Source organism: Misgurnus anguillicaudatus, chromosome 5 (genome assembly GCF_027580225.2).
Source record: "Misgurnus anguillicaudatus chromosome 5, ASM2758022v2, whole genome shotgun sequence".
Lineage (NCBI taxonomy): Eukaryota > Metazoa > Chordata > Actinopteri > Cypriniformes > Cobitidae > Misgurnus > Misgurnus anguillicaudatus.
The window spans coordinates 41,212,773-41,236,402 of record NC_073341.2 but is presented as its reverse complement, the minus strand read 5'-3'; the positions used below and the strand labels follow the sequence as shown (position 1 = coordinate 41,236,402).

General features: G+C 35.6%; 5 protein-coding genes across 11 annotated transcripts; 3 read left to right on the top strand and 2 right to left on the bottom strand.

Moving 5' to 3' along the window:
- Positions 1-27: 27 nt before the first annotated feature.
- srp19 (signal recognition particle 19) lies at positions 28-2,872 on the top strand. The gene is made up of 4 exons (XM_073868183.1): positions 28-164; positions 286-433; positions 510-618; positions 2,232-2,872. The coding sequence occupies exons 1-4, from the start codon at positions 127-129 to the stop codon at positions 2,360-2,362; spliced, it is 426 nt and encodes a 141-aa protein (XP_073724284.1). The 5' UTR covers positions 28-126; the 3' UTR covers positions 2,363-2,872.
- On the bottom strand, positions 2,869-11,039 carry LOC129414732 (protein FAM240B). Of its 6 annotated transcripts, none has more exons than XM_055168835.2 (4): positions 10,901-11,031; positions 4,697-4,801; positions 4,496-4,620; positions 2,869-3,017 (listed from the first exon to the last, which is right to left on the bottom strand). In XM_055168835.2, exons 3-4 carry the CDS (start codon positions 4,615-4,617, stop codon positions 2,924-2,926), a joined length of 216 nt encoding a protein of 71 aa, XP_055024810.1. In that variant the 5' UTR covers positions 4,618-4,620; positions 4,697-4,801; positions 10,901-11,031; the 3' UTR covers positions 2,869-2,923. The 6 variants fall into 6 exon arrangements, with proteins under 6 accessions (XP_055024810.1, XP_055024813.1, XP_055024812.1 ...); XM_055168838.2 differs by having other exon boundaries at positions 4,697-4,804; positions 10,901-11,024; XM_055168837.2 differs by having other exon boundaries at positions 10,870-11,005.
- On the top strand, positions 7,875-13,607 carry lrrc2 (leucine rich repeat containing 2). The gene is made up of 10 exons (XM_055168832.2): positions 7,875-8,049; positions 8,763-8,910; positions 9,088-9,218; positions 10,761-10,816; positions 10,894-11,050; positions 11,151-11,287; positions 11,673-11,818; positions 11,897-12,049; positions 12,182-12,306; positions 13,231-13,607. The coding sequence occupies exons 2-10, from the start codon at positions 8,771-8,773 to the stop codon at positions 13,278-13,280; spliced, it is 1,095 nt and encodes a 364-aa protein (XP_055024807.2). The 5' UTR covers positions 7,875-8,049; positions 8,763-8,770; the 3' UTR covers positions 13,281-13,607.
- A 474-nt stretch (positions 13,608-14,081) lies between these two features.
- mfsd14bb (major facilitator superfamily domain containing 14Bb) lies at positions 14,082-19,594 on the bottom strand. 2 transcript variants are annotated; one of them, XM_055168824.2, is made up of 12 exons: positions 19,426-19,594; positions 19,011-19,106; positions 18,445-18,507; positions 18,198-18,325; positions 17,990-18,104; positions 16,665-16,883; positions 16,377-16,490; positions 16,218-16,289; positions 16,026-16,138; positions 15,852-15,949; positions 15,601-15,749; positions 14,082-15,348 (listed from the first exon to the last, which is right to left on the bottom strand). In XM_055168824.2, exons 1-12 carry the CDS (start codon positions 19,444-19,446, stop codon positions 15,124-15,126), a joined length of 1,413 nt encoding a protein of 470 aa, XP_055024799.1. In that variant the 5' UTR covers positions 19,447-19,594; the 3' UTR covers positions 14,082-15,123. The 2 variants fall into 2 exon arrangements, with proteins under 2 accessions (XP_055024799.1, XP_055024800.1); XM_055168825.2 differs by having other exon boundaries at positions 19,011-19,103.
- An 811-nt stretch (positions 19,595-20,405) lies between these two features.
- spinb (spindlin b) lies at positions 20,406-22,730 on the top strand. Its single transcript, XM_055169197.2, has 5 exons — positions 20,406-20,657; positions 21,062-21,155; positions 21,244-21,292; positions 21,368-21,864; positions 22,060-22,730. Exons 2-5 carry the CDS (start codon positions 21,089-21,091, stop codon positions 22,251-22,253), a joined length of 807 nt encoding a protein of 268 aa, XP_055025172.2. The 5' UTR covers positions 20,406-20,657; positions 21,062-21,088; the 3' UTR covers positions 22,254-22,730.
- Positions 22,731-23,630: the final 900 nt, after the last annotated feature.

The following is a 23,630-nucleotide window of genomic DNA, read 5'->3' as shown; positions in this document are numbered from 1 at the left end:
CTCTGACAATCGGAAGTAAACGCCTACAACGGATATGACGTAATCAAAGAAGAAACACTCATCATTGCAGCTCAAATCATTCACAAGCCAACGCGTGATTAAACTTTATAAACACAAACGGATGAAATGGCACATTTAACGACAAACCCGGAAGATAAAGAGAGGTTTGTACTCAATGACTGACACGAGTGTAATGTAATAATGATTCAGGATCAGTGTTGGGGAAATAACGTACATCTGGAGCTTCTGTTTGTTAACTTGTATTCATGTCTGGTTCTCCATCAGGTTCTTGTGCATTTATCCATCTTACGTCAACAGTAAAAAGACATTAGCAGAAGGAAGGCGAATCCCTGTAGAGAAGGCAGTGGAGAATCCATCATGTGCTGAGATTCGAGATGTCCTCACAGCTGCTGGACTCAATGTCCTCGTGGAGGTTTGACTCGTGTTGTGTTCTTCATCATTAATGTGTTGATATCTTCATGTTTAATCTGCTGATTTTCCTCTCACAGAATAAGATGTACTCGAGAGAGTGGAACAGAGATGTTCAGTTTAGAGGAAGAGTTCGTGTGCAAATAAAACTCCAAGATGGAAGTTTGTGTCAAGAGAAATTTTCATCAAGTAAGTCACACACACACAGACACACACACACACACACACACACACACAGACACACACACACACACAGAGAGAGAGTCTGAATTCCTCATGTAAGCAAAACAACATTTCTCATCATTGAGGCTTCATCTGAAATGTTTGTGTCGAATTGAAAGAGGTGGAACTTCAATAGTCTTTAAATGTAACTGCTTGATTGATTGAATACTAAAAATAAAGCAGAAAACTTTACTGACAGACAACATTTAGATATGAAATATTGTTACAGACTATGACATGATCTACAAGCTTCTCACATTATACAAACAAACACATCAAATCGGAGCGACTCTACTCAATACTGATCACGTAATGCACATATAAATGAATATTTTACTGTATATATAATGAACAGTGTTAAAAGGACAGTAAGTTGGGTTTTAAGTGTTTTATTAATCAAAATCAATGTCTTTATTCATAAATATGTCCTCGTTGGTGTCAAATGACCCCTGCCAGTGATCTGACTTTTCTTTTTAAGCTTAGATTTTCTTCTCTTTATTTACCTTGAACGGGTAAGTCCTAGAAGCCTCCATGTCGTTCCGCCGTATTAATAAACTATAATAGCAGAGAGGGACAACAAGCACTAGCTTACCAACACGTTTCCATTCAGAACACGTGAACCAGCTGAATTACATAACAGCTACCGTAGTTGCAACACGCATTTTGGAAAAGCGAGGCGCTAGAGAGCACTATTGCTGCGTCCAAAATCGCCTACTATGGACCACAAAACCAGTCATGAGGGTCTATTTTAAAATTGAGATTTATACATCATCTATTGAATACAAAGTTGAATAAATAAGCTTTCCATCGACATGTGGTTTGTTACTATATTTCGTTGAGATGCAAATATTTAGGTGCAAAAAAGGTGAGGGTGCAAAAAATCAAAATATTGATAAAATCGCCTCTTTTGGCCAGGGTCACATTTATGAACATTAAATGGCCCATGGTACAAGACTTTTTTAAGATGTGAAATAAATCTTTTGTGTCCCCAGAGCATATATGTGAAGTTTTAGCTCAAAATACCATATAAATAATTTATTATAACATGTTAAAAAAATGACACTTTGTAGGTGTGTGCAAAAATTTGCCATTTGTGTGTGTCCTTTAAAATGCAAATGAGCTGAAGAAATTCAAACACTGATCACAATGATGGTGGTTTGTTGCAATTAAAACTCAATTGTGCTTTTCTCTGCACTAAATGTCAGTGCTGTGATTGGATAGTGCAGATTAAAGGGGCGGTATTATTATAATAAGAGCTCATTATGACATCATGAGGAGAGACACGTTTTAACAACCTATTTTTTCATGTGCTTGTAGAGAATGGTTTACCAAAACTAAGTTACTGGGTTGATATTTATCACATTTTCTAGGTTGATAGAAGGGAGACCCAATTATAGCATTTAAACATGAAAAAAGTCAGATTTTCATGCCATGTTAAGAAACTACAGTCAGATTGAATTGAGATCAGTGTTTTCATTCATTTTATTCAGCACAGATCTGTCTGTGAATTATAAACTTATTTCTTATCCACTGCTTTATATTGAACTGAAATAACGCTTCATTCTTCTGTGTATGTTCAGGGAAAGATGTGATGTTTTATGCAGCTGAGATGATTCCTAAACTAAAGAGCCGGACACAGAAGAGCGGAGGAGCTGACGCTGGGGCACAACAGGGTGAAGGAGGAAAGAAAGGAAAGAAGAAGAAGAAGTAGATGATGAAAGATTTCAAAGCTTTAAAGTGGACAGTTTGAAGATGACTCCTCAAGACTCAGATTTTTGGTTCCTCTTTTGTTTAACGGATGAATAGTTTAAGTCGGTTCATTATAAACACTTTCCTGGACTCGAGCGTAACACGTGGAAGTTGTGAACACTTCAATTTTTGTTTGTATTATTTTCTGATTTATAAAGAGCCGTTCAGAGATGCTGTTGGTTTTCAGTTAAATGTCTATGATGATGGATTGTGTTTAAATAGACGCTGACAGAGCACGACGTGTGTTCACGGGTCACACCGAAGTATCTTTCAGCAGAAGTGTCGGGTGTAAGTGTCTCTCATGGGAGGATCAGTGTTTTCACACGCTTTCAACATGCTGTGAAATACCAGTTCATGTCCTTCACAGCACCTGTCGAGTAGAGATTTACACTGCCTGCAGATGATTCCTTCTCCATTACACTTTTAACTCGAGCTGTGCTAATGAAGGAGAAATAAAGAGAATCAGAGTTCATATCATGTGTGTTTTTTATTGACTTCAGATCATCTGTGTGTCACGTGTTCATCACGTGGTTGATGCGCTTGGGCTGCGGTTGTCACCAAAATTCTTCAGATGTTTTGTCCGGTTTTCCAGTCTCTTCAGCCACTCGTCACGAAGCCTAAAATAAAAGTTAAAAACTTTCTTATAAACCACTGTAACATTCATGACCTACTGATGCTATTATAATGACAAATGAAAGGTTTATTTATAGTAAACTCAAGTTTATACATGATCTCGCAGTACTAACAGCAGAAAACACACTTCAGTTTTTTGTGTTGTTGTAGTTTTGTGTTTTTGATGTCATATAATAGGGCTGTCACAATGATTAAATAATCGTCTCATTGCGATTGTTTGTCTTAATCGCGATGATTTCAGATCACCGCAATGATTGCACATCTCTCTAAAGAACACAAGGGGGAGCTGCAGTGCCTGTATAAACGGACAGTGTAACACGATACATTGCAAAGCCATTTAATAATTCCAAATGCAAAGAAGTAAAGGATGCTATTCTTCAGGATCTGTAAGGTATAGATTTTTTTGCAGCCACTACAGACATATGGTCCAGTCCTAATATGACCTTAGGAGGATTGGCTACTATTTAAGGCCTGTACTGGTATAGTTTGTTTATTTTTATTTTCAGTTATTTTTCAGACACTTCATTGTGTTTAGGTTTTATGAAGAAATGAAAAATATCTATGAAAGATAGATGCATTAAATAATTACTTTTAAATATGTGTTATGTGTATTAATATTTACTGCCAGGTAGAGAATAGAGAATTAAATGTTAAAGCAATAAAACAGGCAAATTATCGCCATAATTTATGAGTCAATTAACTGTCAGCAAAATTGTATAATCGTGATAGCTCTGGTATATAATAGTTGAGGACATTGTTACTGTATTTGACTGCAATAATGGAGCTCAAAGAATCACAAACTCAATGTTTTTATTTGTGCTAAAAGTGCACTCATATACACTTTAGTATACACTTAAGAAATGAAGTATTTTCAGACACGAATTTTGTACTTAATAAGCAAAAAATTGATATAAACTCAACCGTGACATTTTGAGATTTATTTCTATACACAAAGTTCAGTTTAGTATTTCAGATCAGGTATTTAGTGTACTTTAATAAAGTGCACTGAAGTAATGCTATACTTTTTATTACTATTTTGTAGTGTACTTCGTGGTCTTTAAGTTTACACTGTAAAAGTGAAAAGTTGGATCAAATTTAAAAAGGTTTTTTTTTCAACTTAAATTTTTCACCTAAAGTGAAAATTCAAGTTGAATTTTTATATTTAAGTTGATACAACTTTCACAGTTATAGTTTCAGTATAGTTTTGGGTTTATTTTTACCATGGATCAGCTAAACAGAAATAATAACTTTACTTTAATAGAAAACTATGAAGCATGTATTTATTATAAAGAGCTCAATTAATAGTCGCTAGATAAAATAAAACAAACTGACAGTCTGAATAATTTGCTTTTAAAGTGGACAATGAATAAAAAGTCAAATAAAACAGGTCATTATTTAGTTGAGTTTGTCAATGTTAGATGATAACAATGAAAGTATAAATGTTGTTTTTTTTGTAACTCACTTTGTGAGAGCGCTGCTCTTCCTCCTCTGCTCCTCAGCTTCTGTCATGCTGGTGTGATGGTCGATCTTCTGCTCCCAGAACGTCTTGATAAATAATTTATCATGAATCAGAGCAGAACTCATTTCCTACAAAGACAGAAGATCACATCAGATCTTCAGAGATCTTCAGAGGTCCAGACGTATATGTATTAAATGCACATACCTGATTCTGAGCATAAGATCTTTAAATAGTTGCAGACCTCACACATTAAGTGCGCGTCTTTATTTCAGCGTGTCGTCCACACGTCTAATGATGTTTCTCCAGCTCCTCCTCACACATGATAACATTATTACAGCAGAAACATCACGGACAAATAAACCAATTCATTATCAACTAATGGATCTTATGACTGCAAACAACTGCTGTCTGGATAACGTTCATCTAAACGACCTTCAACAGGTTCAAGTCTTCTGACCTGAATTCACACCTGATGTCTCTCTGCTTAGATGATAACAATCACTTCCATTATGTCACGTATTTATTTTTAAGATGGAAAACATTTTGTATATGTTGTAAAGGGCCGTCAGATTAAAAATAACCTCTCTAATCGTCAAGTGACAGACGGATTAAAACACGTGTCTCAAAACACTGAAGCGTCTCATACAGACAAACACTTACAGCTCATGCATGACCTTCACTAATATCTGGAGTTGATTTTTCTCATTTGATTGTTCCCGATTCTTCATGTTTTGTTCATTCTTCTTCACTTTGAATCATCTGATATTATATAAATAAACTTGTGTATAACTGCGTTTGGTGGTCTTTCTCATCAGGATGATGTTTAGTATGTTATTGTGTTTGTTTCAGAGCCAGACGCCTCTCTGTGACCAGCTGTGAATTTGTTTTCATCTATTGTTCAGATACATTACAGCACATTAACACCAGCTCATTTTCTTGCCCTTTAACACAAGGCCAAATGTATCTGGAAAATCTGGGTGTGATACAAAGCCGATCACACACGTGTGACATTTCATTTGGTCGGGGCGTGATTTATCCTGAGCTCGGGGTATTAAGCGGCCCTGCAGGAGCTCTATTTTAGTCTTCAGGGTTGCGTGTAATGATGCTATAAGATGTTAATGGAGATTAAGACATCGGTCACAGCTGTATCGACGCTTTCACATCAACTTTTCAATAAACGCTTGTTTTTGAAGCTGCATTGATGATAATAAAAAAAGCCAAACAATACAGAGGCTCGAGTGTGTAAATCTCAGTGTGATGTAAACTTTATAACCATGTTAACTTGTCAAGTCATAAGGTCTTTATGCTACTGTTCCTACGGTCAGATCTGCTGATTTAAAATAACTCCTCATAAAATTCATTTTTGCTGTGGGTTTAAATAATATCAAATGATTTTGTTATAACACGTACAGGATTTTTCTAATACTGTATTATAGACTGAGATCAGATGATTTTCCCTGTTCATATCTCAGACAACAACACATCTTCAGTCACGTAACACATTCACTAACTACATGAATCTGTTGTGTCTCTGCTCACATTTCTATCCTTTAACAACATGTCATAAAATATGAGATGACAAAATTGATTTGCTTAATAAACATGTTTAGTGTAAGTTAAACTCAATCTCAGAGTGCTTCATCTAATATTGAACTCTGATGTCATAGACATAAAATGAGAAAAGCTACAAACATAAACACCTTCCAACTTTAACAACTTATCCACAATATCAAATATAGACACACACACACACACACACACACACACACACACACACACGTTTTGTGGGGACATTTCATTGACGTGGTACAAACTGTATATTCTATTCCCAAACCCCAAACATGACAGAAAACTTTCTGCGACTTCAAATTTCATCATTCTGTTTGATTTATAAGCGTTAAAATGACCCCACAAGGTCACAAATGTACTGGTATTGCTATCTTTGTGGGGACATTTGGTCCCCATAACATGATAATGACCAGGTACACACACACACGACACTGCTGTTACCCATAATACACCTGGACATTTAATGAAGCACACGTCAGTATTTCAACAACTGTGTAGTAAGTGATGTTTCTAATGTCTGAGATATAAGCAGCAGTCTGTGTTTAAAATGAAATGTTTTTTTCTTTGTTGCTGAAGTAAAGATTCTCACTTTTGATCAATGCTGCACCCTACTGGACTCTCTATAGAAATATAGTGTTGATGTATTTGGTGCTATTCACCTGATTATATTTCAATGTTTGAGAATCTTTATGGAAATTAGATTTGCCTAGAAGGCTCTTAAAACCCATTATTTACAGTCACGTCAATAATAAATCATCTTTATAGAGATTAAACAGAACTCCCAAATGAAACATCAAAGAAGAAAAACATGTTTATTTATATAGCACCATTACGCCATATGGCTCAAGGTCGCTTTAATAGATATACTTTAACAATATGCATTATATATATTTATACCACGGGTCTGTTAAATGCTGTATTCTGATTGGTTGAGAAATGTTCCACAGGTATGCATTATTTTTAGATAACCGCACAGCTAACTTTTCAAATGTCTTAAAAATAGGCACCAGAGGAATATTTTTTGTAACTGTGGTATAAGAGGAATAATTGACCCGTGTCCTTTGAATTATTTGAAAATAATGCACACCCGCTTCACGTCGTGCCGCATAATCACCTTGAGTGTGCATTATTTTATAATTCAATGGCCCATCGTCAATTATTCCTTACTTACCACGGGTCTGTTGAATGCTTTATTCTGATTGGTTGAGAAATGTTCCATGGGTGTTGCTTATTTTTCAGTAAACCGCACATCCAACTTGTCAAATGTCTTAAGAGCAATGTTTGTAACTGTGGTATAAGCTGTTCCGTTCTTTTGCCTATTTTGACTCCGGCCTTTATAATTATTTGAAAATAATGCACATCCACGGTGTAGCAGCACGACGCATTACTACCTTGGGTGTGAAATATTATCTTATAATTAAACGACCCGTCGTCAATTATTCCTTATAAATATGAGAGGAGATCAGATGGAAAATCCTCTAAATTAAAAAGATAATGATATTAACTGAATACTCTTGGTGTGTATTATACCTTCATCAAATACTTTAGCTTCAAATCTCACATCAGGTAATTCACAAATACCAGTTTGTTGACAAAATCCATTAAGTCTGATAAAAAAGCTAATTTACATAAAAACATGTCAGATGCACTTGCATATATATATATATATATATATATACACACACAAATAATGAATATAAATCCTTTAATGAATTGTAAGAGTTCAGAGGTCACGACCCTTAACTGAAAGGTCACTCAGAGTTCATTTAAAGGACAAATGTGACACAGTGTGTCTGTTTGCATGAGCGCCGAAGGTTTGGGTGTCATTTCTGGATGATGGTTTGTAAACACAAGAGACTGTTTGTGACATGAGCACTCATATCTCAGTCTGTAAAAATAGCAGCGTGCTCATGTAGACGCCTGAAAAAGCCACGCGCTGTAAACAGGACTCTGAGTAACATAGACGACCTTCTCACACAAATACACAGGTATGAACCTTCTAGTCTTAGAAATGACCTTTACAGAAAAAGTGTTGTGTTTGTCTTTGATATGCGTAACGTCTAGTGACTCTTTATGGGTTTGAGGTCATGTGAATACCGGCAGATCTTTATAGACGTAACTACAAACCTCGTATGAAACACAGGCAGGCGTTTATGTGTATGGATTGAGAATCACTGTATCCTATCATATCACATTTCTATCATGGTTTTTAAATGAACACAGTAAAACGACATTGGCACACATTAACTTTACAAAGATTGTTGACAGTTGTTTAAGTTTGAGGAGTTTTTTGCTTGTTTTAAGGTTTAGCAATAGAGGCCGAGACTTGAATGTACATGACTATAAAGAAAATAAGCCCTGTCTGCCCTATAATCTCAAACATCTCTCATAATCTTAAATTAACTCAATAAACTAAACATCAATGTCTTAGGTAACTAGCATAATCTATAGAGATAACCCTTTAAACTCTCAGTTTTCACCACAATTCAAATATGAGCGTGTCTTTTTATGATAAGTATAGATCTTATAGTTTCTAGCTTTAAACCGGAACTAAACCTAAAACAATATATTGTTATATAAATGACAAAACATTAAAAAAAGAAAACATTTAAAGGTTGAAAATAGGTTTTGTCTTCATGCAATGTCATATATCTGATGCTGGTACAGATGTGCATTAGATGTGTTTGAATGTCATTTTTAGCTTCCATCATGAGATCAGGCCGGATGAGTGTTGATATTCCTGTGTACGACCTCTCACTGATTCGAAAACTGTGGGAGGGGCGCGTGAAAAAATACAGACAGCGACAGAAGAAAGAGGAAGAGCGAATCAGCAAAAGTGCTTTGACCAAGTGAGAATGTTTCCATGGTAACACACAGAAGAGCAGCATCCCGCTCAACATCTCCGACCATTTATACTCATATCAGCTGACAATGATGAACAAACATCATATTAGTGTCCATTAATAATAAACACTCCACACGTCAGATCAGTGTGAATAATAATAATAATAATAATGTGTTTTCAGGTTGAATGTAGAATGGCAGTATCGCATCGCATGTAGAAAGTTAAAGAGTTCAGAGGTGGAGACGCTGCAGTGTTATCTAGAGAGATCAACTCTTACACAACTCGACATTCTGCCCAACAACATTAATAAAGGTATTAAACATCATACATACTGTTTAAACTCACTCAATATGAGATATGATATGAATATAAATATAATATATAGCAGGGGTCTCCAACCATTTTGTGAGCAAGAAAAAAACATTTTTATATAATCTACTCAAAACTTTACTTGTTATTTTTTATTTTACTAGTTATAGTTGTTTAAATGTTAACATACGTATATGAAGCCAAGCTAAAAATGTAATAAATAAATATTAAAATTGAGATTATTAATAGAATGCACTTTGGCGGGCAACTCACAGACTCCATGCGGGCACCATGTTGGAGATCACTGATATATAAAGTTTATCATACAAGTAACTTTGATGATTTCATTGTTAATCCTCAAAAACAATGAATAATTCTGTTTCCATTAGATTGATGTTGGACAATATGGGATGCAAAATTCTGGAAATTTTTAAGGCTGGAAACTTTTCATGGGAATTAACTGGAATATACGGGAATTAACTGGGAATTTGAAAACATTGCAGAATTGTCTACAGCGAGGAACTTAAATGTAAAATCTTGCAACATAATTTTGTTTAAAAGAAGATTTAAAGCAATTTGAGTTGAATTTCCCCCCTGCACATCCCTTAGTCACATACACACAGCACACTGCTTACTGAAGGGTCATTGAGGCCACACCCCCTACATGTACTTACATTCATCCATAACATACACATATCATATCATTTCTTCAATCCTGCACACAATATAATGTCAAAATGTCCATCTTTGCATGTATTCATGTAAATTATATAAATATTTTTAAAAACTTCCTTGTGCTGTGTGTTAGCTATAGTGTGCAACAACATTATGTTGTTGTTAGGGTTAATGGGAGATCATTTTAAAAAGTACCCAAAAACCACCTAAATGTTTGGACATGTTGTCGCTCAGGTCCATTTTTCATCATCAACTTGTTGTTATGTGTTAGAAGCAAGAAAAAAGGGCAAGCGTAAGGATTTGTGCGCCTTTGACAAGGGCCGAATTGTGATGGTTATATGACTGGGTCAGAGATCTCTAAACCTGCAGCTCTTCTGGGGTTCCTGGTCTGCAGTGGTCAGTACCTACAGTATCAAAATTGGTCCAAGAAAGAAAAGCATTGAACTGGGCGCACAAGGCTCATTGATGCATGTGGGGAGCGAAGGTTGGCCCGTGTGGTCCAATTCAACAGACGAGCTACTCTAGCTGAAATTGCTGATAAAGTGAATGCTGGTTCTGATAGAAAGGTCTGGTTTTGGTGACAAAAGGGGGACCTACACAATATTAGGCAGGTGGTCATAACGTTATGGCTGATTGTGTATGTTTGTATATGATATAGTTTATATTTACATACATTTTTAAATAATTCCAATTTAGAATATTTCCCAGATTAAGTTCCCATGGAAAGTTTCCAGACATTTACCAGAAATGTATATTTCTTCTTTTAACATGAATGATTATTCAGCTTCTGTAATATCTTTCTAATGTTTCATATATTTCAATTGCTAAAAGTCCAGAATATTGTTATTATTGACTGTTTGTCTCTATCAGATGATAAAGAAGAGGACAAGAAGTTTATTTTTGAATTGACTGGAAATAAATGGATGGTAAATATTTTAAAAAGGCCCTTTATAAAGAAAGCATAAAATGTAATACTCACAGTGATTTTATTGTGATTTTCCAGAAATTACCTGAAGATCTTCAGTATATGACCTATCTGAAGGAATGGCACATCCGTGGAACAAGGATTCCAGAGATTCCCACTTATATTGAGATGTTTGTGGATCTGCGTGTGCTGGATGTCCCTAAAAACGGTTTGACGAAGCTTCCGGCTGAGATCGGTGAGAGTCACATCAATCCTCAGATGATCTCTGACTGTAAAACATATATCACATGAATTATTACAGACATTAAAAATACAACCGGTCTCTTTTACAACAGGAAAACTAACCAGCTTAAGGGAATTAAATGTAAGTTATAATAAATTGCTCAGCATTCCAGCTGAACTTGGAGATTGTGAAAATCTGGAGCGATTAGAAATGACAGCAAACATCAATCTGACAGAGTTACCTTTTGAGGTAAAACACACGGAGGACTCTGACTTTCAAACATTTAAACACACTTGAACTCATCATGTATGTCGCTAATGATTTTCATCTAAAGATTTATGCTTACAGTAGTTAAATGTTTTGTAGAAAATGATACCTACACATAAATGTCATGAAGTTTATTGAGATATAGTCAAATCAAATATAAAACATTAAATATAGTGGGATTTTATCATTTACCATTTCTTTTTAATTGAAATATGTACGGATAAGAATTGTATGATTATTATAATATAAGAAATCGTCATAAAGAGCAGCATGTGTGTTTAAACTTTGACTGTAAAGAACTGCACGTCAGATTTATTTATTTTATTTCCAGTAAGATGTTTTTAGATATTTCTCTATTTTGTTACAGCTGAGTCATTTAAAAAAACTGAAGTATTTGGACATGTCAGAAAATCAATTTGCCACTATTCCTATCTGTGTCCTTCGCATGGAGAGTCTGACATTTCTGGATATCAGTAACAACAGACTCAAAGATCTGCCTGAAGACATCGACAGGTCTGTGTCTCATGAAATCATCATCATACAAACACAACGCATGAATAAGAATCATGTGAAAATCTGCTCTTGTTTTAGGATTGAGGCATTAGAGACGGTGTTCCTACACAGAAATAAGATCAAATACATCCCTATGTCCATGAGTAACATCACACACCTGAAGATGTTGGTGTTGAGCGCAGATGAGCTGATCAGCATCCCATCCAGATTCGTGGATAATCCTGACATCAAGTATGAAAACCAGAATGAGATTCACATCTTTCATTAACCACGTCTTGATTTATTCTTCAAGCCGTGCCTTGTGGTGTATGTAGAGAAATTAGGACATATTTAATTTAGTAATTTATAGTGTGTCTGTTTCAGATTAATCAGATTATATGACAATCCATTAAAGACTGAAGATGATGAAGAACATGTGAGTGAGATAAACACAGATGAGCATGAGAAAGAATTCATGAAGATGTATCTACAATCATTGGAGGAAAGAGGTGAGTCACATGACCGATGACATCACACACCTAAATTTAATCTCTGAGGAACAGAAATTAAAAACAATTTAATAATTATTGTTTTAATAATTCATTTTGGTTTTAAGAACTACATTTATTAATTACTCAAAAGCATCACACAATCAAAGGCCACAAGTTTCAGACCACAATCAACCCCATCTTTTCAAAGGACACCGATTATTTTGGCCTGTCTAACCCTCTCTCAGTTATTGGCGGAGTAATACTCTGTACGTGTGTTGTGCTTCGCCCCGCCCCGACAATCTGCGCGCATGAATCTGAAGGTCTGTGTGATGATCGCCGCATCAGTTATAGAAGAAACATACTTAAAGACATATATCTGAAAAATGTCATCTAAAAAGTTATTTATCTGCTACGTATGTTGTGACTAAATGAAAACGTAAACGTTTCAACATAGATGCCTTACCTTCATATCAGCTGTGTCAGAATTCAAAGCTTTATGAAGTTGAACTTATTTTAGCACAAGCTTTAACGTTCCCATTTTAAACTGGAAACTCTCCTTAGCTTTTAAGCATTCATTATTTTAACAAGAGATGTAAGAATCGTCACCATCTATATGGCAAGTTTAAACTCAACTACTGTAAGATTAATTCTTCACCAATCCCCACGCACAGCACATTCTGTACAGGTGATAAAGTAGCCGGGTCCTCTTTTTTCTGTTTACGGATGTGACGTAATCACGCAAAGGTAAATTACATTTTAAAACATTTTCCCGCGAAATGAGACCCAGACACTCAAATTATTTTAGCATCATTATGTGTAAATCAGGTCAAGGTAAGGAAATCTTTCAACTTAATGCTGGATTTTGAAATAAGCTGTTTCAATCTGTTTGTCATCATTAGATATTAATATTGAATCAAATGTTTCTCTGATGATTATTTTCAGAAACTCAACCAACCTACACCACAAAAGTGTCACTGAACTGTCTTCTATAAGAGTCATCTTCATCAGTTTACAATATGCATTTGATCTCAGTATGAAGTTATTTGATTTCATTAATTCATGTTATTTTCTCATTCCGAGTGTAATAGAAGCAGTTTGCACTGAATATTACTGACTGTAATAAATACTGACTGATGTGCAAGTTTGATTTAGAAAGATTATTTATTTCTAATCTGATGTGACCAAACAGGGTTGTTTCACAGCATGATGATGATGATAAAAAACAATTTCTCATTTATGATGTAGTCAGTGTGTGTCAGTAGAATTTATTCCTGTAAGATGTTTTACAAAATGCCTTATAAATTAATTGCTATGATAAATTATTGTACTTTGTTTTATTTCATGTATTTTGCCTTAAATTCAATGAGTAAAAATCTTCCATTACTGACAGCAGGGTTACATTTCACTTTGAAAGTGGTGCTGCATAATGATTGATCGCAACTGGTCGTTTGCAGAATAAAAGTTGTTTACATCATATACGTGTGTTTACTGTGTAGAATAATTATGAATATATAAAGACACACACATGCATGTACATTTTAAGAAAAAATATAAATTTATAAATGAAGTATTCATATGTATATACAATATGAATTATATATAAATATAAAAATTTACATACACATATTTCTTAAATACATATGCATAATTTTTATACGGTACACGTACATACAGTATATGATGTAAACAAAAACTTTTATTCTGCGGAAGATTAGCCGCGATTAATTGTTATGCAGCTCTACTTTCAAAGTGAGAAGATTAAAATGTTGTGTGTCAAAACAGTCAGATCTCACTGATGGAATATGAAGTGGTTTATTGAAACATTGATTGATCAATGAATAAATCAACAAATGCTTATAACAAAGTAAGTTGTTTGTCTGCAGTGTTCAGTTGATGATGTTTCTTCAGAAGTCATCTAAACACCAACGATCATCAGTTTACAGAATGACACAAGAGGAATGGCACGTGGAGCAGTAACATCATTCAAAAACAAAGTGCAGTTCAATGATAAAATATCTAGAATTATAATGACTTCACTTCAGTCGAGTGGTTAAAGCACAGCCATCTACAGACTGCACAAATTCACTCATCTGATATCAGTTTCAAGTATGCATAATAGTCAGGTCCCCAAACATTTTCCTATCTCTGTGCTATTAAAGTACACGTCTAACTTTATACTGTAACATACCTGATGTGATCCATTCAGAAGTAAAACTCATGTATGTGTTTGTTGTGTTTTATTGCTTCAGCATGTCTGTCAGATCTGAGCTCAATATATTGAGTCGCTTTTTGTAATGAAACTCTTTTGACCTTCAGTCTAACATTCACTTAAAAGACACTTTACTTAATTAATCACATAAAAAAATCTAATAAAACCCATTCAAATTTAGTTTCTGTAAAACCACTGATGTAATAGTGACAGAACTTAAAAATCTCAGTCATGGGATTAAAACAACGAATGCAAAAACTGAAAGAGCTTCATGACTGAGTTACAGGATAAGCAATTCATCCATTAAAGCTGAGTCGTCTGATCTGAAGACTATCAATTCTGTCTATTTGTGTATTTATATACTTCTAATAAAACGCACTGCCTGTTTAAAACAAGTCTGTCACTCGAGTTTAATGAAAACATGACGTCATCATTATTGCATTCTGCATAATAAGTTCAGAGGTTAAAGGTCATCAAGAATATATTAAAGGCCGACTACACTTTACATTCAGATACAGAGCAAAATATGCCAAAATATAAAGGCACCTTTTCTTTCAAAGAATTAAAAAAGCAAGAAGAAACATTTAGACGTTTGATAAAAAGCTGCTGGTCTTTATACAGTGTATTCAGACGGACAAGCTACTGTCCTGTAAAAGAGGCTCGTTGTCTTCATCGCTCACAGGAATGGAGCTGGACCCCGGGACACCACCGCTTACAAGTTCTGTCATGACCCGAGTACTGCACGTCTTTACCTCTGAAGTGTGTTGTGTGGGAATAAAGACGGCCACCAGAAGAGCCAACAGAACCATACACGCTCCGAAGAGAAAGGGAGGACCGGGAATAGCTGACTTCTGAAAGATTAAAACCACTGAAGTTACAAACAGCTGAGTGAAAATCATTTCATAACCTCTTCATCATCGGCCGTTCAAGATCCCATCCGGTTTTCTGGCACTTTGCTAGAGTAATAAGAAGTTTTGAATCCTTGATATTTTTGATAGGTTTAGGGTTTTTAAATGTTTCTCTTTAATAGGTCTGTAATGGGGGGCGTAACGATAATACAACCCTATTCTGTAATGAACATGTAGTTTAACGGTTTCTCCTACCTCATCTTTGTCGGGTGAGATGTGACTCGGCCCGACCGGACTCATCTCTTTTAGTTCCACGTTAAAGAGGAAGAATATGAATCCGAACAGAGCCGGACCGAGTCCGTTACACAGACCTCGAATTCCAGTGATCATTCCCTGAACAGCTCCTGTAAACGAGAAGAAATGAGTCAAATCAGCGCGGACGCCTTCGTCTAACGTAAGAGTTTGTCAAGGTTTACAAACAGTTGTGCTGTTGGTTTGATTCTTACCCTGCTGGTCGCGATCCGTGCAGTGTGACACCAGCGCGCTTACCGCAGGAAAACTGATGCTGGACATAGCAGCGATCGCCCCGGCGGCCCACATCATCCTGAAGAGAAGAAACACAGATCGTTTTACACCCAGACTACAGAAAATAAATGAAGAAAAGCCGTGAGAAATCTTACCATGGTTCTGAGCCGAAGCCGTACCAGGCCAGCTGAAACAGCTGAAATCCAAGACCCAATAACACTGTTTTCTTATTTCCAATCTTCTTCATCAGAACAGGTAAAAGTAATGTCTGTAAGGAAAACAATATTATGATTGTTTGTGAATACAATTACTTGATGATGTTTTTAAATTCATTTACATCTCATCACCTGTGCAACGATGGACAGAATTCCAACCATCGCAATATATCCCGCGATCGCCTCATAGGAGAAGTGTATGACCTGAACAGTAAAATACAGCTTGATATCAGTAAATACAAGCTGGAGCTCAAACGCTCAAATAAAAAACACTGACATTCTCAAACATACCTGTCCCAGATAAAGGAAAAAGCTGGAATACTGTCCGGCCTCAGGCAGATAAGAGAGGAAAACTGTGACACAGATGAGCAGAACCGTAGAGTCTTTTCCAACCTTCCTCAAAGACTGAGAGTCATGAACACAAAAAACAACAACATGACTTTCACAAACACTCACAACTAAATATACAACATAAATAACCAAAAACTTTCCCATTACATTTGAGATCCACACATCGCCCAATCAGAAAATATAAACAAACATGAATACAGAAGTGATTACATCAAAAGTGTATCTTACAGCAAACGGATCCGCCTGCTCCCATGAAATAGGAAAACCAAAGGATGATAATCTCATTTTTTCTGGCAGAGATTCAGGAACAATAAGCAGAACAAAGAGAATATCCAACACTGCGATGATGGTGGCGAGCAGGACCACGAGACTGTCTCCATATCTGACAGATACAAACGCTCCTATAGCAGGACTCGTCACTAAACTCGCTGCAAACGTCGCAGAAACCTGAAACCAAAGACCGCTGGGATTAATAAAACTAAACCATAATGAGAGGTTTCAAAACAAGCCTTAAAGACAAAGATAGATCCGTGATGACTTAAAGATTATTCATTTGTACATGATTTTAATGGATATTTTCATTTCCACTGACAAACTGTCTGCACATTATTGGAACCGACAGAAGAACTGTGTGATATTTATCAGACCATCACCAAAGATATTGAAAAAAACAACACTGAGCACTGCTATTACTATGAATAAAGGACAATACAGTGTTCAATATGGCAACAGAAGTCCCGCCTTCCAGTCAAAAGAACCAATCATCATTGGATAAAGACTGATTATTCTCTGGGGAGGAGCTCTGAAGAGAGTCATGTGAGGAGCATGCCAACATGTGCTCAGGAGCTAAACCATCTTGAAAAAAAGTGTTTTAGCTCACTTTAAACTTATTAAACAAGTTTAATTGTTAGAATTGGTCAGAAATATCTTGTTTAACTGTGAATCTACTGCGCAAGTCTGTCTCTCACTATTCAAGTGGATGTGACTTTAATAACATGACTGAAATAACTGCCTGAAGGCATCGTAAACATGACTGGCTGGTGGCACGACCTCACTACAGGGACTTTGCTATCGTACAGTGAAACTCTAAATTTGTTAGCAGTGGCGGCCGGTGACTTCTCTTCTGGGGTGCGCGAATTCAAAAAATGTGTTCATAGTGTCATGTGTGTTGCTCGTCATGTCAAAATATGCATTCATTGCGTCATGTTAACTATGTGCATCATGTGTCTTGTCAAAATACGTGCCAGCTGCACATGCGTCTTTTTGCGTCACACGGGTTTATGATAAAAGAGAACTAACTTAACACTAAACTCTGATTACACATGAGATTATGTGAGTATCTGGCAAAGGTGAGCTTGTCTCTTTTATCATAAACACATTCGAAGCATCTGCAGCAATATTTTAACATGACGCGTTATGCACACAAGTTTACATGACGCAAGAAACGAAAAAATGATGATCCACACACATGAAGCGCTTAATACATGTTGTGATAAGCCTTTAAAAAGAAGTCAACAGACAACTGCCACTGTTTGTTTGTTTGTTTGTTTTACCAGTCCATATGCTGTACTTCTTTCCTCCTCTTCTGTAATATCAGCTACATATGCAAATATAACAGAGAATGTAACCGAGAAAAGTCCAGAAACTGACATCAGAGCAAAAAAAGACCTGAACAGAAAAGACAGAAACATAATATCACATTTCTGATTAATAAAATATATGTCAGACACGGAGACAATCTGATGGTTGGTTGTTTCGTACCATGGGCTGAATATCATGAGTGGTATGGGAGCGCAGGTGAAACACACTGTCAGAAACAAGAAACTTTTTCTGCCCCAAACATCAGACAAAGCACCAATCAGAGGAGCGCTCATGAACGATAAAAAGCCCTGCAGACAACAACACAAACACAACAGATTCAGTCACAGTTTCATGTGTTTAACATTAGGAAACTTGAAAACAGTCTTCTTTAGTGATTGAGACATTATGAATGAGATGCAGGATTTACCTTGACACCTTGAATCAGACCGTTCATGAGAAATGTGTGCTGTGGAAAGGTTTTTTGCAGGACCTAAAGTAAAACATCAGAAGTCTTTATTATTAAAGGGGACAGATTTTGAAAATCTGACTTTTTCCATGTTTAAGTGCTATAATTGGGTACCTAGTGCTATAATCAACCTAGAAAATATGATAAAGATCAACCCAGTAACTTAGTTTTGGTAAACCATTCTCCACAAGCATGTGAAAAAATAGCTCATTGAAATTTGGCTCCCTTGTGATGTCAGAAGGGGATCTTATAATAATAGTTACCCCTTAATCTGCACTATCCAACCACGACACTGCTATTTAGTACAGATATCAGCTCATTTGCATTTAAAGGACAAATGTGAATATTTTAACATCTTATAATAAATGATCTATAAGGTATTTTGAGCTAAAACTTCACAAATGTACCCTTTAAAATGGAGACTTTCTCAATGACAAAGATGTGTCCCACTAAATACAGTTCAAGTGAATGTTTACATCTACAACAGAGCTTTGCTTTCATTCATAATAAAAAGTGAAATGACTCACTGTGAGCATCGGTGTGGTCAAGAGACCCCAGGCAAAAAACTCCAGAAAAATCACCACCACAGCGTGGCTCACCTTCGCTCGACCAGCACTGCGCTGCTGCAACAACAACAACACATAACATCATACAACAATTAAACATCTTTGTTTGTTTGTTTTTAACACGATCACTTTCACAATCTGATCCGCTATCCTTCACTCTCATAAGAAATATCAAAGAATCTGAGGTGGTCACATTAGCTGTTGGTGTACAAACACTCGAGTCGTTTTGTCACATCTTAAATCAAATTTCAGGAACTTAAATGTAACATTATAAACTCATCTGAAGCATGTGACAGCCAGACGACGACGACAACACAGTTTATCCGCAAACGATGTTTACATTAACACAAATGAATATTATGTTCACTTCACTCACGCGGATGTGTTTGAGTAACATGACGAGATTCACATTCTGCTCGATATCGGAATCATCTTGTTGAGATTAAATTGAGAAAAATTTGAATCTTGATCAGTTCTGCTCTTTCACTTCATAACATGAACATTCCTAAACATCCACTTCCGGGTTTCCGCTGCGTGAGAGCAAAGTCCTTTCTGTTAGACTCAACTTCAATGTAAAAGTCTTTTTGAAAGATTCCACTAAAACAACAATAATAATAATAACAATAAAAACTGATGACCGTACTTCCAACCTCGTACAAAATTCATTTGATTTGTATGTGCAAAAAAGATGAAAAACACATTAAATATGTTTCAGTTCATCAATGTCAGGTGACTCTCGATAGGCGGCGCTACAGGTAAATGTGATCAATTAGATCAGTTCAGAAAAATAACACACATGCACAAATGTGTACACCCCATACGCAAAAAATACATTATATTGAAAAAATATATTTTGTAAATATATGCTAAATACATTTTGTTGAAAGTAATACTTCATTTAATATATTTTTTGAATCTGGAAATATATTTAGATTTAAACTTCTTATATCAACATACATTTCAAAATGTATTTCAAGGACAATCAAATACATTTCAAATTTTACATCCCATAGGTATTTTTTGCCAAAATGTATTTTAAATATATGCTAAATAATTTTTTTTATAAAGTATATTTTTCAAGTTGAAAATAAATTTAATTTTAACCTTTTAAAAACATAACGTTTTTCTTCCAATGCATTGGATTGAAATATATGGAGGGCATTTTTAATGCTTTAAAATGTATTTTTTTAAACATTTCAAAATATACAAAAATCGGTGAAAAATAACAATAATTTTTGATTTTTTTTTTCAATATTTCGAAGTATATTTAAAAATATATATTTTTTGCCATAGATGTTTTTTGCCGTGTGGGACTGTAGTAGGTTAACCATGCTGTAAACAAAAACATTCCCGCGTATCACAGGCGCGCTCACGCCGGTCGGTGAGTTTTGTTGCTCGTCTCTGTGCTGCGCAGAGGGCACGCGCTCTCGAGTAAAACTTTCTTTTCATTGATGAATTTCATTGTTATTATCAAGAATCATTCATTTATAAACACATGATTCATGCAAAGATTCACGTGTTGTGAAGTATAAAGTATTTGCGCGGTGGAAAAACTTTGCTTTGTTTTGTTCGGAGTAGCGTGTCGCGATCGCGTGCAAACACAACACTGTGAGTAAAATCGCTTTAAATTTGATCATTTAAAAACTTTTTAACTTTCTTATCAGTTTATTTATCATGAATGATACAGCATTGAATTTGTGTATGTGTCTCTCATCCTAATAGGATTATTTCATGAACAGCACTTTACAAAACACAAGTCAGTCTGCTGTTGTGATGTTATCTCATAGCATGTTATTATATTATATGGGTTGTTTATTGATTGTGTTTTGTTCTGTGTGCATTGCATGAAGCACTATATAAATAAAGATGACGTTTGTTCATTACCATTTGTATTTGTCGTGATGCATTATGAAAATAGTTGGGAATAGTTTCTGCTAGTTTGTTGTAAGTATATGAGGATGTAAATGCAGTCTGGTCAGCCATTACAGTTTTTGAGTTTTATATTTAAATAGGCACTAAAGAGAGGTTGATAGGGAAGGATGAAGACTCCACATGGACATCGTTCGAACCATCATCATCATCATCATCGCTCCAAAGATCCTAAAGGTGAAGCAATAATCTACTGTATATATATATGTATATGATGAATAAATCAACACAAATGATTGACAGGTAAACCGTTTGATTATTTCAGTACGTGGTGTTCTGGGTGACCGGTCTGTAGTGAAGAAGAGCTCTCACAGGTGAGTGTTCTATCATTGAAAGATGTTAAACTAGATTTCCTTTAGATCTGTTAAAAGTTCTCTTGTTATTTTCAGACCCAGACAGCGTAACGCAGTCGATCAAAACATCACATCTGTCCAATGTCACGCTGAGAATATTGTGGGCTGTAGAATCCAACACACGTGGAAGGAAGACGGTCACAGTCCGGTGTCTCTGTGGACGGGGACCGTTCTCGTCCAGGTACCCGTGAACCCTCATCTCTACCTCATCAAGTACGATGCTGTCGACTGCGTCTACGGCATTGAGATTTTCAAAGACACGAGAGTTAAAAACCTTGAGATTTTAGACGGCCAAATCGCCTCGTTTCGAGTCAGTGACGGTCTTCTAGCGGACAGACTGCTGGGCCGAGCGGTGGGACACATGTTTGAACAGGACGATGGATCGAAGGATGAATGGAGAGGTCTGGTGCTCTCCAGAGCTCCCGTCATGCCCACCTGGTTCTTCATAACCTATGAGAAAGATCCCACACTTTACATGTATCAGCTGTTGCAGGATTATAAAGAAGGTGATCTCCGGATACTTCCGGATTTAGGTGAGCAAGCCTGTATGTTGATTGTGCGTCTGTCATTTGTTATGTTCACGTGCAGTCTATGGGTTTAAAACAGATGAGGAGAATCAGTTTGATTATGAAGTTCCTGTGAAGCAGACAGATCATCATCATCATTATTCTGATAGAGAGAGAAGACTGAAGTGGATGTTTAAAATGTGAAATGTTTCTCTTTCTCAGATGATTCGGGAGATGTCCGAGAGCCTGGAGAAGTGTTGGACACACTGGTTGGCAAACAGGTGGAGTGTTTGAATAAAGATGGCACAGAGAAGATGGGCACTATTATTCAACAGGTTCAGGCTAAACCATCTGTTTACTTTATTAAGTTTGATGATGACTATCACATCTATGTCTATGATATGATTGGATCATAGATGTCACAGCTGTGATTGGTTAAGACTCTGTGTTTTTCAGATCTCATCTCAATTTTTCAGTGTTCTTCAGTAACTACGAAGTTTGGTTATGAAAAGCATTTTGTTAAATGATATGTAAAAGTTGTTCACATGTTTATATGACTCTCCAAACATTTCTATACTAGTACAGTGTGTTTAAGAGTATGTTTGTATTCAGGAGTTTATCTTTTGTTACATGTTTAACCTGCTGAAATGAAAATGCACATTTTAGTCTTAGTGAAGGACAGTTTAACAGTGAGTTTTTGGTTATAAGTTAAAGGTTTAACCTTTTTTCCATAATATCCACATACTGTAAAAGTGTGTCTTACTGTTCTATGAATTAAAGATAACTCTCTTAACACTGGAAATACAAATACAACTGTGTTCAACTTGTATAAATCTGAACAGTTTTTCTACAATATTTGAAAAAAAAATGTAATAAAATCCATTTGCACTCTTGTTTTTGTTCGTTTTTAGAATAACTTGTTTTCTCGGCAGATAAATGAATGAATTGCATTTATAGGTGGGTCATTCTACAGAAACGCCTACTTTTGGTATGGCAAAATTTATTTAGTTTTCTAACATTTAAACTTAGAACACATTATTAGATTACTCTTTGACTTTATGAGTAAACATTAATGACAGCTTCATGATTTTTTTGTGTGTATGTAGTTAATGTTTATGATTTTTTTTATTCAGCTTTAAAGTGTAGCAGAATTCAATTAATTTTAAATGATCATGTCACATGTGAAAGATTTTATTAAATGTGAAAGAAAAAAACACAGAAACATCATTAACACAAATCACCAGTCACTGCTGTTACTGATCTTTACTGGTGTTACCCATAAGGAAGGTAACACCAGTGACAATGTTCATGAAAACTGCATTTTACAAAATTGCTGCTGCAAAGTATTAAACCACACGTTGTCAATCGTTGTATACTCACTAAATTAAGTAGTTTAGTCCATTTGTATTCTATTTTTTTTGCACTTCCCAAACAATAACGGAGGTCATACCAGTGACTTAAACTAAGAGCTTCATGTGAAATCATGTGATAAATGAGAAGATTTCTGATAACTGAAAAGAGACAGTGGACTTGCCATTGGCTTCTCTTCATAGATCTCCAGGAAAGTGATAGAAGTCAGTCAAGTGATGTCATCAGTGTGATTTTGATGTAAAAATAAGAGCTTTTTTGTTAAACGGTAACACCAGTGACACAACTCCAGGGACCACTACTTTCATTATATATTTTATAATATTTATTTAGCATTTTGTTTTTTAATGTAGTCTACATCATATTTTTGATAGTTATGGAAACATTGTATTTTAAATGGAAGAAAACACTGTTTTTGATTAAGC

Excerpts from the sequence above, each read along its gene's own strand:
- srp19 (XM_073868183.1), top strand. The coding sequence starts at position 127 with ATGGCACATTTAACGACAAACCCGGAAGATAAAGAGAG. Across the intron at positions 165-285 it reads AACCCGGAAGATAAAGAGAG|GTTCTTGTGCATTTATCCAT; the intron begins GTTTGTACTCAA and ends GTTCTCCATCAG. Across the intron at positions 619-2,231 it reads TCAAGAGAAATTTTCATCAA|GGAAAGATGTGATGTTTTAT; the intron begins GTAAGTCACACA and ends GTGTATGTTCAG.
- LOC129414732 (XM_055168839.2), bottom strand. The coding sequence starts at position 4,617 with ATGAGTTCTGCTCTGATTCATGATAAATTATTTATCAAGACGTTCTGG. Across the intron at positions 3,018-4,495 it reads AAGAGCAGCGCTCTCACAAA|GCTTCGTGACGAGTGGCTGA; the intron begins GTGAGTTACAAA and ends CTTTTATTTTAG.
- lrrc2 (XM_055168832.2), top strand. The coding sequence starts at position 8,771 with ATGAGATCAGGCCGGATGAGTGTTGATATTCCTGTGTACGACCTCTCA. Across the intron at positions 11,819-11,896 it reads CTGCCTGAAGACATCGACAG|GATTGAGGCATTAGAGACGG; the intron begins GTCTGTGTCTCA and ends CTCTTGTTTTAG. Across the intron at positions 12,050-12,181 it reads GTGGATAATCCTGACATCAA|ATTAATCAGATTATATGACA; the intron begins GTATGAAAACCA and ends TGTCTGTTTCAG.
- mfsd14bb (XM_055168824.2), bottom strand. The coding sequence starts at position 19,446 with ATGTTACTCAAACACATCCGC. Across the intron at positions 16,139-16,217 it reads TTCTGTCCATCGTTGCACAG|ACATTACTTTTACCTGTTCT; the intron begins GTGATGAGATGT and ends TTTTCCTTACAG. Across the intron at positions 15,950-16,025 it reads GGCTTCGGCTCAGAACCATG|GATGATGTGGGCCGCCGGGG; the intron begins GTAAGATTTCTC and ends TCTTCTCTTCAG.
- spinb (XM_055169197.2), top strand. The coding sequence starts at position 21,089 with ATGAAGACTCCACATGGACATCGTTCGAACCATCATCATCATCATCAT. Across the intron at positions 21,156-21,243 it reads TCGCTCCAAAGATCCTAAAG|TACGTGGTGTTCTGGGTGAC; the intron begins GTGAAGCAATAA and ends TGATTATTTCAG. Across the intron at positions 21,293-21,367 it reads GTGAAGAAGAGCTCTCACAG|ACCCAGACAGCGTAACGCAG; the intron begins GTGAGTGTTCTA and ends TGTTATTTTCAG.